The 18,127-nt window shown below is 34.6% G+C and overlaps 1 protein-coding gene across 1 annotated transcript in view; it reads right to left on the bottom strand.

Annotated features, from left to right (window-relative positions):
* Nucleotides 1-18,127, bottom strand: part of SYNE1 (spectrin repeat containing nuclear envelope protein 1) — a 275,315-nt gene that overhangs the window by 63,603 nt on the left and 193,585 nt on the right. The window contains exons 96-110 of the mRNA XM_042893607.1: nt 16,899-17,030; nt 16,221-16,327; nt 14,684-14,834; nt 13,750-13,884; nt 13,194-13,352; nt 12,308-12,517; nt 11,070-11,171; nt 8,678-8,797; nt 6,712-6,912; nt 5,873-6,046; nt 5,335-5,466; nt 3,396-3,592; nt 2,030-2,162; nt 1,516-1,698; nt 714-863 (exon numbers count right to left, since the gene is read on the bottom strand). Of these exons, the coding sequence (XP_042749541.1) occupies nt 714-863; nt 1,516-1,698; nt 2,030-2,162; nt 3,396-3,592; nt 5,335-5,466; nt 5,873-6,046; nt 6,712-6,912; nt 8,678-8,797; nt 11,070-11,171; nt 12,308-12,517; nt 13,194-13,352; nt 13,750-13,884; nt 14,684-14,834; nt 16,221-16,327; nt 16,899-17,030 (2,286 nt within the window). The remainder of the gene's footprint in view (nt 1-713; nt 864-1,515; nt 1,699-2,029; nt 2,163-3,395; nt 3,593-5,334; nt 5,467-5,872; nt 6,047-6,711; nt 6,913-8,677; nt 8,798-11,069; nt 11,172-12,307; nt 12,518-13,193; nt 13,353-13,749; nt 13,885-14,683; nt 14,835-16,220; nt 16,328-16,898; nt 17,031-18,127) is intronic.

The following is an 18,127-nucleotide window of genomic DNA, read 5'->3' as shown; positions in this document are numbered from 1 at the left end:
TTTTTTTTTTTTTTTTTTTTTCCTACTCCACCAATAGGTATTATGGAAAGTATTCCTATAAACAGAGAAGAATAACCAAGAAGTAAAGCAATCTTTTAAGACTCTTGTCTTAAAAGGACTGAATGTGAGTTATCCATGTTTCATGTAACTTGTACAAACATCTGGAATGCATCCTAATACATATTCTTCAAAAGAATAAAACTGTTCTGACAGTGAGAATAGAGTTCCTGGGTACAGATCTATTACAGGAGTATTACTGATCGGGAAAAATCTTACATTTTATTTGCTCTCTTTCTTAATAGCTCAAGATATACCATCTTTCGTTTTCATTGCAGACATTGATGAACTGATTCACCCATAAAGCAGTGCATATTTTCCATTCTAGAACAGGCTACGCAGGGAACTTGCGAAATCTTATTTGCAAAGTGCATTTTGTTTTTGGACAAAAGCTACATCTAATAAGGTGCATAGTGTTTTTAATTACCTGGATATTAAGGTAAGCATATTAAAAAATAAATTCCTGCCATAAGTAAACAGCAGAGTAAAATTAATTCGTTTCTTTTCCACTATATCAAAAGTTACTCCATTCTAATCATTGTACAATTTTAACATTTCCACAATGTATTTTTTTTTTTACTTAAATCAGTTCTACTTCACATATGTATATATGTTTAGCAGACATAATTTGAAAATATAATATTTCCATGCTATACCTTGTATTTTTGGATATAATCCTGAATGGCTTTTTGTCCTATTATGTTTTTTATACTCTCTTCATCTTTATGAATAACATTTTCCATCAGGGAAATCCAGCTCATAACTTCAGTGATAGCATGGCGAGAAGGAATTTTGTCCATCTGCAGCTGTAGAAATAACAGAATTAAAATAAATGCTGAGAAGAAAATTAACAGTAATTCCTTGCTTTGCATTACCATAGTACATATTCTTTTCCTTGCTTTTGTTATCATTATTCTACACCCCAAATATATTACTGAAATTCATAAAATAATAAAGAGAAAAAAAAATTGAAAGCTCTCAATAAAAGATATAATGCATAGCTTCATGCATCTTTATAAGAAAATGTTTTATTAAAGGCTTCTTATTTCCATTCTTCATGATACAAGTCTAAAGATTCCATTTTAACTTTGTCTTCCACAGACTACCCAGTCTTTAGGTTTTGAACAAAAACATCTTTTGAAGAAAACAAGCTGACAGGAGCAGCACTTTTTTTCCAAACAGTACATCAATCTTTCTAAAAAATCTTACCTGCTTGTCACTTAAAATTTAACAAATGCAACTGGGAAAGTTTCAATTTAGCATCAGTTAGTGCTAGGCAGTATGGGTAGACAGGATATAGATACGAGTGTAGGCTTTTCCACTCTAAAGTGAAGATAATGTTGTTCCTGTCTTTTCTCAAATGGATAAAGACAATCTGAAAGCAACCAACTTTCAGAGAAGGAGCCAACTGTACATTAGTTTTCTGGAATATTAGAGGCCTCCATTGCTCTTTCTTACCTGGTGCAATTTCTCTTGTACTGTTGGGATTTGTGAGAGCAGCTCTGTCCACTGACTGTCAATGTGGGACAATCCTGCACGCAACGCTGCTGTATCTACCTTCTTCAGTCTGAGGAGCTGGTTCCCAGTGCTCAGTACAGAAGATTTCTGTGACAATTTAGCATCCACTTCTTTTGAAAACTCCTATAAGCAGAATCGTTTTTGTGGAAATAAGCAACTACTGTACTTCAGCATTAAATCTCAGAAAACTAAGAATATCCTCATTTCTCTTTAAAAATATCATCTTTCTATTAGAGTTCACCAGTTATATTTCATATAAAGTGAATACAAAAAATTGTTTTCAATCATAAAAATAGTTCATTTATGAATGTGCAAACACATCAGCTTTTGGAAGGAAAACTCAGCAAAATACTTTTTTTTTTTTTTTTTCGTATTCCTCCTGGAGTATGATTGTTAAGCTGTTCACTTGTAATCTGAGGGAAAAAATGTTGCCCTAAACCTATGAATAACTTACCAAAAAGGAATTCAGGTGGTCTCGAACAGTTTCCAGTTCCTGAGGAACTGTCAGAGACTGCTGACTCCAGAACTCAAGTCGCTCTTTTGCAGATTGTAACCAGTGTGTCAGTTCAATTGATTCACTTTGGTACCTGTAAAAATGTTTACAGAAAACTAAAACACTCATTGCAACTTCTTGCTTCCAAAAGAGTAGTCTCTTCCATGTGTTAGAAGAAAATACCCTATAACAGATTTTTAAAAAACAGATTTTTTCTTTCTCATCAAATTTCATGATTTCATGATTTCTGAAAAGCATGATTTAATTTTTAAGAAAGGTAAGGTACCACACTGTTCATATTTTAACAATTACATCCATGATTCCTACCACTGACTGCTTTTTATCTTTTAGGAAAAACTAAGTCTAATGAAGAACTATGAACTAGTCCATCATACCATTCAGAGGAGCTGTAACAGTGCCATAGCCCATAGCACACAATCACCTTCTCTGCTTTCCACGAGAAGGCTCAGCCTTTCAAAACCTTTAGAGTGTGTTATATCAGATCAGAAAATTAATGGATTTTTTTTGTGTTTTTTTTTTGCTTTTTGCTTTTTTTTTTTTTTTTTCTTATCTCCACATCATTCCATATGCGAAGTAAACGTTGGAATGAGAATGAATTTACATAAACTTTATACACATAAAATCATTTTATGTATCTTTCTTGAAAGGCTAGTAAGACAACAAGCCAGAGACATTATGAAAAACAATATAGAAATCTTCTACATCTCTTAGAGAATGCATTTCAAAAGTAGTATATGAACATTGCTAAAGGCAGTTAAATGTTCCCATCCCAACATGCAGTGACACAGAACTCCAAGAACCCAGCAACGGCAATACCAGATTGTGCTGAGGCTACTCACGGTATTTAGCAAAGAATACACCCTCCCTCACTGCTGGAAAAGGAGCTTCTAATTTAGTTATCTATATGCCTTCTCACTTCTTCCCACTGATTCTTATCAGGTATGTATTTTATTGTACATAAGAGAATATGATGGCACTTGTATGTAGAAGAAGTATTTTAGTTTAGTTGAACCATCACATGTATTTCCAAGAACTTTCCTTTAAACGTGGAATATAAAAGTTCTGGGTTCAGAACAACTGAGTTTAACAGTGTAATTAAAGAAGCTTATTCTGTTCACCGTATCAGCATTTAAGGATGAGAGAGCGCTGGAATAGGTGCCCACTGTGCAATCTCCTTCTCTGGAGATATTCAAAACATGTCTGGATACTTGCCTGTGCTACCTAATTTATAGAACCTGCTTTAGAAGGGGAGTTGGACTGTCTGATCTCCAGAGGTCTCTTCCAACACCTATGATTTTGTGATTACCTTGTCCAGTGCTTCAGTATTGTCTCCAGCCTGTGCAGTTCCTTGTTAACCTTGCTGGTGTTACTTAGCCAGTGCTCTCCCAGTTGGTTCAGCTGACTTTCAAGATCTGAGCAACTAACAGAAAAAAGTAGCCTTTTCCCATCATCCAGCACCTGATATAATTTAGGCTGATATTCAGTCAGGTTAGATCTCAGATGCTGTAATGACAGAGGAGAGAAAGTTAGCTCTGCAAGTTTATACAGCTATGCTTTCTCAGTATTCCATTTCCTTCTATTACATTTTGTAGCATGTCCAATGTTACCACATCATATTTTTTTTCCCTCTCTAGAACTCACTGAAACCAATAAAGCAGATAATCTGATTAATTTTAAATCTAAGCAAAACCAATGCCAATAGTTAATAGCTGCTTCCACACAGTATATTGCTTTAAGTTCTCCTCATAGCATTAAAAAAGCAGAAAGCTGTCTGGTAAAAAACAGAAAATAGTAAATTCAGATTAGAAAAGAATGGAAAGTAAATTTGCACAAAAAATATGTCAGACATCTTTCTGAAAACAAAGCAAGAACATCCAAAGTACTTTGCATACTACAAGACAAAAAAAGCACTGGATCAGAACTCTTATTCTGAGAACAGACTGAAAAAAAAAACAGGATGTGGTATAAAAATCTGTAGTAGTAGTTTAAAAACTACTAGTTGTTACTGCAGGTAAGAAAGAGGAAGATAATTCAATGAACTGCAGGCTGACTAGCTTCATCTTGCTCTCTAGAAGGATCGTGGACTCCATTTCCAAGAACAAAAAAAGACGAATACTCTGTATGGACTGGCTAATGGACTACCTTCTCTGATAGAAGTACTTTGTGGATGAAACTGATTTCTGTTTGGCCTTGATACTGGCTCCCACAGCACCCTCCCCTGGAAGCTGAGAGTGAAGGCTGGAGAAATGTTGCACAGCTCACACTGCTGGATTCAAAAAGTAACGATTAAAGGCTTAGCGTTTGGCTGGCAGTCAGTAATCAGCAAAGTACTCCAAGGATTGTTGATATTGGAGTCCAAACATTTTTAACATCTTAGATAATAATAGAGAGCATTCTTGTGATAAATTAGTGGATGGCACTAATATATAGAGAGTAATTGACACATTCACAGAAAAAGGCAGACAGAGTCCAGAGGCTCTTTGATAAAATTGAAATCTCAATAAGGCAGGAACCAGAGAATGTTCAAAATGAAATAGAAATTCTGCACCTTGCGCAGAATAACATTCTTTCTAAGTACAGGCTAGAATGGGAACAGCTGGTATATTTAGCCTTGCATCTATCATAACAATTACATCACTAATGTGGCTAACCACAGCACTGATATATATTAGTAGGTGTGCGGTCAGCAGACTTGCATTATTTTATTATCTATATCTATATGGTGCTGGTAAGACTATATCTAGTGTATCCAATTTTGCCTTGTCCTCACCTCTCACCAAGTTCAAAAAGCAGAAACTGGTCCAGGTCTTTTGGATAGCTACTAAGACATTTAGGGATCTGAAGCACACCTTTAAAAGGAGAGCTGGGGAGGCATGCTTGTTTTATGTTGGCAAGTAGAAGACTGAAGACTAGTCTAACAAATGCCAATAACTATTTAAAGTAGCATTAAAAATACAATGGTAATAGATGCTTCTTAGTAGTGTCACACAACATAAAAAAGATAATGGTCACAAAGATACAAGTTGGAAGGTTTAAATTGGACATCATATGAAATTTTTTCAGTAGGAAATAGTGCAGCACTGCAACTGGCCCTCAGCCTGGCTGTAGGATCTTCATCCTTGAAGGTCACCAAAGTCTTCTCTGATCTGACCCATTCCAACTGTCCTTCCAACTGGACTCCAGCTAGAATCATGACAAAGGTAGCCTTCCATCAAACTTTTCAATATAGAATGACTACAAAGTACCTGAAAAAGTTTAATCCGTTCTGTGAGCTTGTCTTCCGTCTCTTCCACCAAACCAACAGTGGGAATGTTACCTTCGACAGACTCCAGTTGTCTGGTAAGTTCCTGGTAATCTTCGTCAAGATGCATCCAAGTCTGTAGGTAAAAAAATCTGAGCGTCTATACTTTTTATACCTGAGTTAATTTTAAATATATTACTTACTTTCTCAGTCTAAAATACTATAGCTGCAATGCTGCAAATGTACAGAAACAGCAGTAAAAATGTCTTAAAAATCTACAGGAAAACACCATCTTTGCATCAAGCATAGCTTTTGGTCAGAATATGCTTGTCACATAAAGCTTAGCAATTCTTTCAAATTTAAAGGAACCCAATTTGGGTCACTTGAAGTTCTCAATACAAAATTACATGCTGCCCCTGAGCTCCTTGTATGTACAAGTAGGATTGACATCCATCAATTCAGTTCAGGCATAGAAAACCACTGTAGGATGTACTGGTAATAGATTATGATGGACATACAAAAAAGATCAAAGGAATTATTACCTCTAGAATGTATTCCAGTTCCACACCTCGTTTATGTGCCAGCTTTAATACAGTTGAAGCTTGTGTCATTAGTTCTGAATGTGATCGAGTTTCCTTCAAAAGGGCAAAACTACTCATCTTTCTGAAGAGTGTCTCTGTCAGGATCATGTGAGACTCCAACCCCTGAAAATATTCCTGATGGAGAAGGGGAAAAGAGAATAAAAGAAGAAAAGTTCAATTTTTCTTCAATTTATTACTACTAAAACAACAACTTAAGACAAGAGCATTATAATTAAGTATAGACAGATACAGAATTGTAAACTTTTCCCTCCAGTAACAATTCACAAAATCCAACATGTAATATAAACAGGACAACTGTCTTTTTATGGAAAGAAAGAGGTTACTCTTTACATGCAAATTCAGTACTCTAATTCTACAAACAAAAATAGCTTAAATCAGATATACACCATTTAAAAATTCTGCCACACCAAAAAACACGAACTTGCTGTGCATAGTCTTACTATATATTGTGGATGTTATCAGCAAACTTAAATTTCCAATGGAAAAAAATTGAGTGAAATGAAATTGATATGTAGCATGATAGCACAAGAATAGGAAGTTGTTTTTAAAATGGAGAAGAAACTATAATCCAATTGTATTTACCGGCAACAGAGCATTTCAAAGTCATTTGGTCAGAACAGTTCATTAATTACAATTTAAAATAGAGTAATTTTAACATATCCTGATTTACACTAGCTCACAATTCAGAAAAGGTCCTAAACATTTAGGAAGTAATGACTAGCAATTTACTGTATACAGCCTTACAGTCATTATTAGTGAAATAAGCCACAGTTTCTTACCTTATGCTTGTTAAGTAGTGATTGAACCTCTTCCTTAGAAGCAACTATCATTTTCTGGTCACCATCCATCTTTTCTTGGCCTGTTTCTACCAGATCAGCCAGGTCCTGCAAAGCCCGCTCATATTGCCTCTTAAGAGCCAGATTCTGGTTCAGGTTACTCCGTCTGGATCCAATTATCATCATCACCTCATCATACATATCCTTGGAGGCAAAAAGCATCAATGATTACCTTATTTGTCTACATAGCAGCCACATCTCTGTCACTGTATTCTATTTCTCTCAATGCTAGCACAGTAATAACTATTCATAGATAAAAAAGACAGTGCTGATACACCAACTTAAATGGTAAACTAATTAGCATTTAAAGAGAGAAAAAGCAAGCAGCACCTGGAACTTTTTCAGGTGTGTGCAGGGAACAAAGATAGAATCCCAAAGAGTAAAGAGCAAAGGAGTAAGAATCCTCTAAAACCAGACAGGTGTGGCGCTGTAACTGAAGATGCTGTTTATGTTCTGCTTCTTACAATGTAGTGTGTTGTACTGACCCCATCATGGCTACACAAAGTACAAGCATTTCAGTCAGGCTTGTCTTCATCACCTGCTTCAGCACAGGAAGAGATCTGTGCCGGAGCAACTAATTTTAGTGAGCAAGGTACATACTACCTATAGAAAAAAAAACAAACTAAGCCTAAGAGTAACAGAACAGAACAGTACAGTGTAGAAAAGCGTAGTATATACTTTCACAGTGTGCCTATTCTGTCAAATGCAAAATCAGCCAGTTGGAAGAACAAGTTCCTGTTGCTATTTGTCAACTTGCATACATCAACTACTGAAGTGAGAACAGCATACAGATTTTTTCCTTTACTTGAAGGCAAGACTATTTAACTATTTTGGTTTTGAGATCTATATTCTCAGAACATATGTCTGATTGTGAAGATAAGATAAGAGTCACATTGGGCAAAAACTTTGTGCAAGGCATACAAAAATCAAGAAATTAAAATATTTCTAAGACCATACAGTACTGGAACAAAATACCCACATTGGAACTGCTACCCTCTCTCCCAGGTTTAAGGAGAGAACTGTGCAAAGCACAATGGTAAAAAAGCAAAGGGAAAGCTTTTTTAAAAACTGAAGTAAAGGGATTGGGGTATCTACAAATAACATGACAGGGAAAATAAGCAGGAGGCTCTAGGAACAAAAGGATAAAAAAGGGAGTTTAAAAAAAACCCTTTTATGCAATATTTTATCGTTCATTTTTTTGTTGAGATCACTGCTTTGTTAGCTTATATTTACATTCCATTTTCATGTTCTCTTTTCTTTAAAATTATTATGCCATTATAAAAAGTAAAATTCAGCCTCTTCATCTTTCACTTTCCTAGTGAAACCACTTCACGAAAGTGCTCAAAAAGGAGATTCAATAGCCTTAAAAAAAATCTGCATCAATTTGTATTTAAGTGGTAGGACACAGGATATTTGAAAACATGTGTGCATGAAGGAGATAATTTTTTAGTTTAGCATTATGGGCATTTTTGTGAAAGCAGAACATTTCCAGTTTCAAGTCACACTTACCAATATTACCTTATCCTACCTGCCACCATCTCTCCCTCACTGTAGCTTTATTTTTAAAATGGCTGATGTGAGACAGAGCTTAATACCAGATCAATAGAGTGATGAAAACAGGCCTCAACTTTTAACCAAAATACACATTTTATGTGATAAACTTTGCCCTTGCTAACAGAGGAGCAGAAAATAAACACTTTTTTTTTTGCATATTGTTATGATTAATATTGATAATTGAGATGTTAGACAATTTGTAAAAGCTGAAGTAGAAAATCTAGAGGAACCAGGCAGAAAGCTATCAATTCATATGAAATGTTTTTAAATACATTTTCCTCAAATACTTTATGAGCAATAATATGATACCCTTCATATCACCATACAACTCTAGGATGGAATTTATGAACCTTACCTGTAGCTTAGATAGCTCTTGTACAGAAGGCTGGTCTATTTGTAGCTTATCTACACTCTTCTTTAATTCACTGATTCCAGCATCTAATTCCTTCAAACTTTCTTCTGCCTGCATTATGACCTGTATTTGAAAATTACATCATTTATTTTGAATGTCTAATTACGAAACTGCAGCTGCCAGACATGAACATTTTTTTTTGTTTTCTGCCTGAAGTATTCATCAGTCCTCTTCATGTGATGAATCTGATGAAATTTCAGAGGATACTCTAAAGTGTTAATGTTAAGTTGGGAGGGAAGCCATTTGCTTGTTACTTTTTTAAGTGAAATACAATGTGGCTTTTTATTAGTATTTCTCAATCACTAGCTTTTACACTCCTTTATACAAAATCTTGTGAAGTTCCTGTTATTAATTATATAGCTCAAGCACAAAAGGACTATTCTAACACCATCATAGAGTATTCTTTGTATTAGTACTTTTTCCTTTCACAACTGAGCACCAAGCAAACAACCATCACAGCAAGAATCCTGCAGAACAGCAAAAGAGCTTTGCACTGTTCCTTTAGAGGACTAGAGTAGGGCTAAGAATTAGAGTCAAAGAAAAGGAGTTGTACATTCCCTTTTGCACTTGGGAAGTTATAGCTAAAGCACGTATATTGGTGTTTACACATATATATGGGTGATCATTCAATTTTCTTTTTCTTCAATAGAAGCTGCAAGCAAAACAAGCTTTTTCAAACTGAGAGGTTTCTGTTGAATTCATGCATGTGAATTAAAAATGTAAATTAGACCCTTGTTAAGGTCTCTTTTTGGAAGCTACCTATCTATATGTTTATTCATAAGTGTAGGCCTCCTGACCTCCATTTAATGCAGAGCTGTGGTGGTGCAGTCCTCGCCCCCAAAACCAGCCTGGTTATTATGTCCAAGGCCTAGTGCACACAATGAGGTAGAAAAGACCTTGTCCTTGGGAGTAATAACAAAGTTTCAACACTGGTGCTCAGAAACCTGGTAAAAGACACCTGGTTCGACAGAACTAATTCTAAGCTGTATGACTACGAGTCAATCCTCTTATTTCATAAATAGTAAGCAGCCTACAATCCCCTTGGAAAGTTCTTGCAAACAGTTGGCTGCACTCCAGAATCTCCCCTTGAGTAGAGACATCTCTTGAGGTGTACAGAGATTCACTCAGGGTGTGGTGATGCTATGTAGACAAGTTTACTATTTTTATGCTATATTAGCCTAACCAATATTTCATCATAGATTCATTATGCACACCCTACCCTCTATGTAGCAAATTGTCAAGAATATCTAGCTATTTTGAATCTTAAGTTGCTGTTATCATTGTTCAAGTTACCATCTTACACCTGTTTATATCAATAAACATCTTTCCATCTTCCTCTTAACAAGTTAAGCGTGCAGTGCTTTAGTCTCCTTTCGCATCAAGAGCATGGACAACATAGACACTAAATTTATGCTTCATTTACCTAATTTCCTTTGCTGATTAAATGCTTTATTTCTATTTTTCCAATCACATCTCAAACAAACAAACAAAATCCAATGCTTTTTAAATTTCCAAGTCTTATCAGCCAAAGTAGATTATCAGAAAAAAAAAAAGAAAAAAAAAAAGATTTACGTTTTTACGTAATTTACGTTTGCTAGTTTTGTTATTTTCTTATTTGATAATTATACTAATAAAATAGGAGGTATTTTTTAACAGTAATGTTAAACATAGATAATGGGAAAGAAAGACATGTTGTCACTTTAAGTTATACATGAGACTTAAATTTTCTGCAGAATTTGAATTATCAGATATTTAAAACCCAAATATTTAAAACCCAAATACTTAAAACCCTGTTTAGTAGAAGGATAAGTCTCTTCTCCCCTGACACCTGCTGGTACCAAACAACAGTAGCTCTTGGGTAATGAGAAGCCTCTATGAAAAAGCCCCTAGCACACTTCATTAAATTCTCTCATTAGCAAAATAGAAACAAGGGGGAAAAAAATATATTTTGTCATATTTTTAACTAATAATTCATCAGGCGATTCCTAATAAAGAGAATTATTGTCAAGATACCACTATAAACAAGTGGAGAAGAAAATGCCTTTGATTCTTAATAAAGCAAATAATTTTAAAACAACTTTAGGCCTCCTTTGGTTACATTGATGTTATCTTTCTTTCAAGTAATGTATGCGAAACTGGGGATACAGAAATATATATTGTGTTTCTTTTCATTTATATACGTACACACAAATAAACTATTGCAAATACTAATATTCAAATACGTTATGTGAACTCATACATTTTCCCATACAAAGCATCTCTAGCATACATTTATACTCTAAATAGAAAGTTTACATCTTACTTATCTTGTCAAATAGAAGATAGTTGGTAATACCTGAATTTGTTCTGTTTCCGGTTTCTCAACTGCCTCTGACAGTTTCTGTAGAACCAAGTATTTGCTATCAGCCAGTGAAGTATACAGGAGTTTCAGGTCGTTCTAAGGGAGACATCAAGAACAACAAATTATAGTGAATCACTCCACAAAACAATTTCAAAATATTTTAAGTTCCACAACTTTTAAAGCTTTACAATGTTACAATATCAGCACTAAGGCGTAAAAACTATTCAAAATAGGAAGCATCATAATTATCCAATGCAAAAAATGCCACATTTCTCAGAGTACATAACCGGATATAAGTAAGCAAAAAGCTAAAGCAACTATTACTCAAAACATAATCAGTGAACATACTTCTGCTTTTTCTTTCCAGTGAGACAAGTCAGTCAGTTTTATTTAACAGAACTGTTACTCTTTTGTAGTTCATTCAATCACACTTTCCTCAAACAAGCTACGTTACATTTTTTTTTAAGACAACCTGCTGCTTGTCTTAAACAACAACATAGAAAACAAGGCTTTGCATTACAGGGTTAACTAAACATTACAACTTTTACAAAGTATTAATACCGTTATTGCTATATATTCATTCCAACTGAACTCTTAATATTGGTAAAATAGAAAATAATCACAACATTTTTTTTCTAAGACTGTCAGCATTATAAGGGCGGGCATTGTTGATTTTTTTTTTTTTTTTCCTGTTATTTCATGTTTTTTTCATTAAAACAATGTTGGAAGCTTTATGTTTCAAGAATAAGATAGAAGCAGAAGGCCAATTAAGATCTGAACATATTTTTGAACTCTGAGAAGATCTGTAAACGCATACATTCCTTCACTTTATCTTTTCTGTCTTGACATATAATTTCTCATAGAGCAATGGGACAGTGTAATAGTAGTAAGAAAGACAGGAATCAGTACTGCTTTAATTTTATCTCAGCTAATGAAAACTATGTACTCTATCATATATGACATCGCAAAACTTTAGAGTGGAACTCTGGTTCAGTATCTTGTAATGCCAACAAGGTGCAAAGGTAAGGGATGAATGATCCATTCCACCTAGCAAGGAGTTCAAATTTTGGATAATGATTTCTGTGCATACTTCTAAGTGTTAAATTTTCAGAAAATCCTGAGAAAACTTGTCTCTCTTTTTGGTATCAAAATTCTCTTTGCTTTGAGAGTCACATTCTTTTTGCTCACATTCTACACATAACTTTGTTAATTCCTTCAGATGGGCATCATACCTTGAAGGCCATTATTTCCTGTAGCCTTTCTTTCATCTGATGGCTTCTCTGGTTTACTACAGACTCCAGTAAGGTCAGTCTTCTCAGGAGACAATCCAAAGTGTCTTCTATAACCTCCCTATTATCACCATTCTCAGGAAATATCTGAGTAAATAAATTCTTGTTCTTATCCACTTCTTCTGTTATGTCTTTGATTTCTTTGGCAAGAGACTGGTTTTGGAGAAAACAAAGTGACAATTAGATATTCTAGAAAGGAATCTAGTATACTGTCAAAATCACCATCAATTTTGCAATGAGGTAGTAACATTTTAAAATCGTTAAAGACAAAGTTATGCAACTGACGATATAACTTCTGACAATAAAAACTTACTCTGAGAAAAACACATGATAAAAACAAGATTAACTTGCCCAAATGATCTCTCCCTCTGAATAAGAAGCTCAGAAAAAGCACATGCAGCTTCTGCCTTAAGTCAACTGCTACATGAAAAAGCTTTTCTCTCTCCCTCAACTCTCATGTTGATAAGTCTGTGCTCTTTCTATATCCAGAGCATTCCTCCCCTTTGTTTACTTAATTTTCAGATTCAAAAGGGTGGTGTCTGCTAATACTAAGAAAGAAGATAAATAGAGAAAAAAAGAAAAAAAATAGAGAAAGAAGTCTTTGTTTAATTCTCTTCTGGCCAGGCAAAATTTGGGTCAGACACTGCTTTCTAAAACATCATCTATGCACTAAATAAAGTTACTTCTAAAAGCAGCAGTACATAGCAGCTACAAAGAGATGACAGTGACATGTTATTTAAACAGGTTTCTAAAATTATCTTTCTAAACCATGACATAAAATGCTGCCTTACTGGAAATTAAAAGAAAGTCCAATTCATGGATTCTTTACCTCCTGTTTGCAGAGGTATGTTTCTGTTTCTTCCTCTGGCAGCAGAGCTGTAGCAACAAATACCTGTTCTTCCACACCATCTAGCCATAAGGAGGTAGATGCAACTCCATCATACAGCTTCTGTTCAAGATGTAGACTTTCCTTCTCCACCTGTCCAGTCTGAGTTAAAAGAAAACAAACAAACAAAAAAACAACAACAACAAAAAAAAAAACAGAGAAAAAGTACAAGATCCTCTCTCTTTACAAAGAGATGGGTGAGGTGAGGTACTGGAACAAGCTGCCCAGAGAGGTTGTGGATGCCCTGTCCTTGGAGGTGTTCAAGGCCAGATTGGATGGGGCCCTGGGCAGCCTGGTCTAGTATTAAATGTGGAGGTTTTTGGCCCTGCATGTGGCAGGGGGGTTGGAGATTCATGATCCTTGAGGTCTCTTTCAACCCTGGCCATTCTGTGATTCTCAAACTTGGAAATGACTAGATTTCCTTTGGGAGCTAGAAGAGTTCTCACTATAAAAGTGAGTTCTGCTGTAATACCAATGTAAAGACAGTTTAAATGATTACCTCAGATGACACATCTTCAAAGGCCTGATTTAGTTCAACCAATACTGGTGACACAGATGATTTCTCCTCATCCTGTCCATTCTCCTTATACAAAGGCAGTCCAGAAATCAGTCTATTTGGTCTGTTGTAGATCTGCTGAGAGAAAAATATTAATCAGACTGCTTCTATAGCATGTAGGGCAAAAATTCAGCTGTACGGATTCTACCTCCAACAGTGGATACAAAATAATGGTCCTTACATGACTTTTTCATCATGAATACTTTGTATAAAAGATTAATCAACAAGAAATTCAATTGAAGTGCAAAATAAGTAACTGCTTTTTATTTAAATTAATTGTTATCCAATGAATACAAGACATTCATATAATTGAAATTTGATTGTAATATCATATAAAGAATATCGGGCCTTGGACTTTTGACAGTAAAATACAGGATGTACATTAGCACATGCCTTGGAGTGTATCCATCTTCTTTGATTAATCCCTGTTTCTTTCAGTAAAAATTCTGTGGCTAAAATCACTTGGATCTTGGGTCAAATACCAACAATTGTCAAAGAACAAAAATTTAACTAATAACCTCAAACTGAAAATATCAGGTTTTTTCCTAAGTTGTCATGAGAGTTCTGGCCAAGTTTACAAGGACAATTTATTACACATCACCCTGAACTACATAAATAGATCAAAATTTCATCTAATTTGTCTAATTGTCTAATTAATTTTAATTTAATTCACTTATAGCAATGTAATTAAAATTACTGAACAAAAGCAATGCTAGTGGAAATATTTAAAAGTTTTTTAAATTACACAAAAAGAAAACGTTCCATGTTCTCCACGTTATCAGCATCAACTTAATGCATTTGCTATGCACATACTGTAGCTTATGTTGTGATATTTCTTTTCACAGAGAAAACTCAAAGAGAAATTAAAAATAACTACCATTTGCTCTTGTTCCAAAGTTTTCTGGAGAAGCTTCTGCTTGGTACTGAATCTGTGGTTCAGGCTTTCCCATTTTATCTTCAGCTGTTGTTCGGGAGATGATTTCTCACCTTCCAAGCACAGTTCTTCAGAGAGCTTTTCAGGGTTCTCACTATAATGGGAAAATACAAAAAGTTTCAACAAAAACAAAACTTATAATACTGTAGTGTTTATATCCTCTTTCAGTTCAGAAATTCTACTTTAAAGTTAAATGCTACTTTTTATTTTTTTTCCTTGTATTTGTTTCTCCGGGTATTAAAATAAGGCTGATTGTAACAGGAAGTTATTCTTCGTAGATGAAGTAAAATGTATTTTTAATATGCTGTTTAGAGCTGTGGTTACTCTGATTAAATCAGAACCCCTAAAATAAGCTGAGAATATATTGCATTGAAATGCAACCTTTAAACAAGTTTTATTTCAGTGCTTGAAATAAAAAAATATTTTATCTGTCTCCTTCCTCCTCTTCCCTCCTGACATGCAAGAAGAACTTTGATTAGTACAGGACAAGCATAAGAGTTCACCTTTGGTAAACAGTGAGTTAAGCTGAACATTTTCAGTTTGATTACTTTTTTCTATAATATAATATCAAGTCACAGAGGGCAGCCTCAAATAGAGGGAGATTCAAGTTAAGTACTTTCAACATTATAAGAAGAAAACACATTGAATTATTAAAAATGCTGAAGAAAATAATAAATGCATTCTCTGTGTGTAAGTCTTGGTTCTCCTGCCTCATGAACCACCTTCATGTTCAAGAAAAATCAAGGAAAAAGATAAAATGAAATCAAGGAAAAAAAAAAAAGATAGAAATCAAGGAAAAACTATAACACTTGATTCTCAAGCTGATAATCTTCGTCCTGGTTTCCTCTTTCCAAGACCTGGCCCCTGCTGCTTCCTCAAGCTCTGAATGGCAGTAAGCAGCTATTTTCTTCCACCTCCTCTAAAGCAGAGATGAGACTTTTAAAGACAATTACTTCCCCGGAATGGTTAATTGAGCAAGAAATTATAGAGCAGAAATTAAATTCAAAGTACACAAGGCTATTAAAAGAAAAACATTCTCTAACTCAACACAAAATAAAATTAAGAAATGAGTACCTCATCTAGGAATATTTGCTTAGAATGACAAAACAACAGTTTTGTTGTTGTTTTTTTCACATAGATAACAGCTATTATTCACATAGTAATGATGGACCAGAAAGCAATAGTAACTAATCTACTATTTGTCTAATGAATCCTAATAATTTGCAATTTTAACGTGCTTCTTCATAGTAAAAGGAACTTCTAAACATTGAAAGAGATCAATTAAAACAAAAAAGTTTATGTTACTGTATTATCAGAACTCTCAATTATAAACCAGGACTCTAGTGTCCTGGGTGACATATAAAAATGACAGAACAAATATGAGAGAATTATATATGGAAAAGGAACATAAATAAAAGAGTGACAAGAGATATAGTCAAATAAATTTATTTCACAGGAAAAAAAAAACATTAAAACATACCTTATACATAAGCCTTCTGGAATACCGTGCTGTGTTAGAATTTCTTCACCACGGCATGCTACCGACCGAAGCAAATTCTTCTGCTCTTCCAGTTCTTGTTCCAGCTCCTAACATAGCAAACAAACCTCAAACTGATTGCTTTTGCATTTGAAAGATATATCAAATAAAGACAGCTGAACTATTTCTGATACAGATTACTTGACCACCTAAACTAGCACAAAATCTCCACTCAGGGAGACAGAAAAGTTGGATACATAAACTGGATTGTTGAACTAATTGACTAATGTCCTGCAGTTCCTGGAATCTAAGCCATTGTGAATGCCTGTGCATCATGCAAAATAATATATCATGTGATATGTGTATTTGTTGCTACTATAAGGACAGTATTAATACTTTCAATAAATACCACCATCTCCTTACAGTAGCTTAAAGAACTAATTCAATGTAATTATTCTGGTACACAGTGGAAGTATAGAGTGAGTAAATGAGTTGACCGCAATCATACAGGATGTCTAGTCTCTCTAGCTGCTACAAACATGACACAATACACAATTACAGGAACAGTGGACAAGGAACAGTGTAAAAAAAAAAGATTCCAGTGGAAAAAAACTAATAAGAATGCCTCAAGTGTATTGTTAAATATAAGCTAAAGATGGAAGTAAAATTCAAAACACCAACTTTCTGTTGCTGTAGAGTGCTCTGCTGTTGATGCGATCGAGTAGTTCTTGCTTGCGCCAGCCATTCTTGGACACTGGGACTTTGTGAGGAAACCAAATCCAGATTGTTCTCCTCCTTTTCTTGTAGTGATCCCTGCTTTAAGAAAAAAAAATAGTTTAAAAAAAACAACAACAAAACTCTTGTATAGGTTGCAGGTCCAGATCACCGTCTGAAAATTACACGTACGCCATCTTCCAACACTCGTAAATTCTGAAGTGAGTTATGATTTCAGATTTCTGACCTTCACTACAATGAAAGAATGCTGTTTATCATTCTGGTAAATTTTATTTATCAGTAAGTACAGAACTGAATCTATGGTTGGCAGAAAAGCAGAGAAGCATTTAACAGGTTATTATAGGACATAAACATATATAAGACAAGTATACAAGTAAGAAAGTAAGAGAGAAAAAGCACATGTTATATCAGAAAAATTAAGGAAAAAGACCTTTCACTTAGAACTTCTATCAATATTTTTCTAATGTGAGTGACTAGACAAGCCCTCTGCATGAGCACAGCAGAAGAGAACACACAGCTTAGGGTTTCCAAGAAGTGATTTATTAACTCCTTCAGTTCTGAAATCCATGTTGGCTGTAATTTAAATTATTTTAAATGCCAGTGTAATTAAATGTAGGAATTTCAACACATCAGACCTATTGATAGAGACAAACCTGTAGGTCTAGCTGTGTGAATCAACACACGTCCCTGGATATGTTTAATGCTATTCTCAGTGCACAATTACTACTGAGTTTGCATTTTTTTTTTTTCTATGAAAAATGACCATCATTTATCAGGAAAGCTAAAATTGTTAAAGGAAAGCACAGAATCTTACGCTGGTTACAAAAAAGCCTTTTGCTACAGGAATAACAGATTTGCAGAAATTCTGCTTGAAGGAAAATATAGCTTGGTCTTTACTATACTGTGGTCTTGCAATGCAACATCAGAGCATTTCCTGCGTACAAGCTTGTCTATGCTTCCGGGAAATTACAAGGCGATAGCATGTCTAAAGAAGAGTGCATGTTTCTTATATGCATGACCAACAATGCTGTTATCATGTAATATTTTTCACAGTTAACGACAGCTAGAAATTAGAGTTAGGGTTTTTTTTTTTTTTTTTGTTTTTTTTGTTTTTTTTTTGTTTTTTTTTGTTTTTGTCTATCTCATCTCAGAGCCTCACTCCATAGGAAATAAGA

Source organism: Lagopus leucura, unplaced genomic scaffold (assembly GCF_019238085.1).
Source record: "Lagopus leucura isolate 7727_CA_CO unplaced genomic scaffold, USGS_WTPT01 Super-Scaffold_73, whole genome shotgun sequence".
In the NCBI taxonomy this organism is placed as follows: Eukaryota; Metazoa; Chordata; class Aves; order Galliformes; family Phasianidae; genus Lagopus; species Lagopus leucura.
This window is presented reverse-complemented; position numbering and strand designations above follow the sequence as displayed.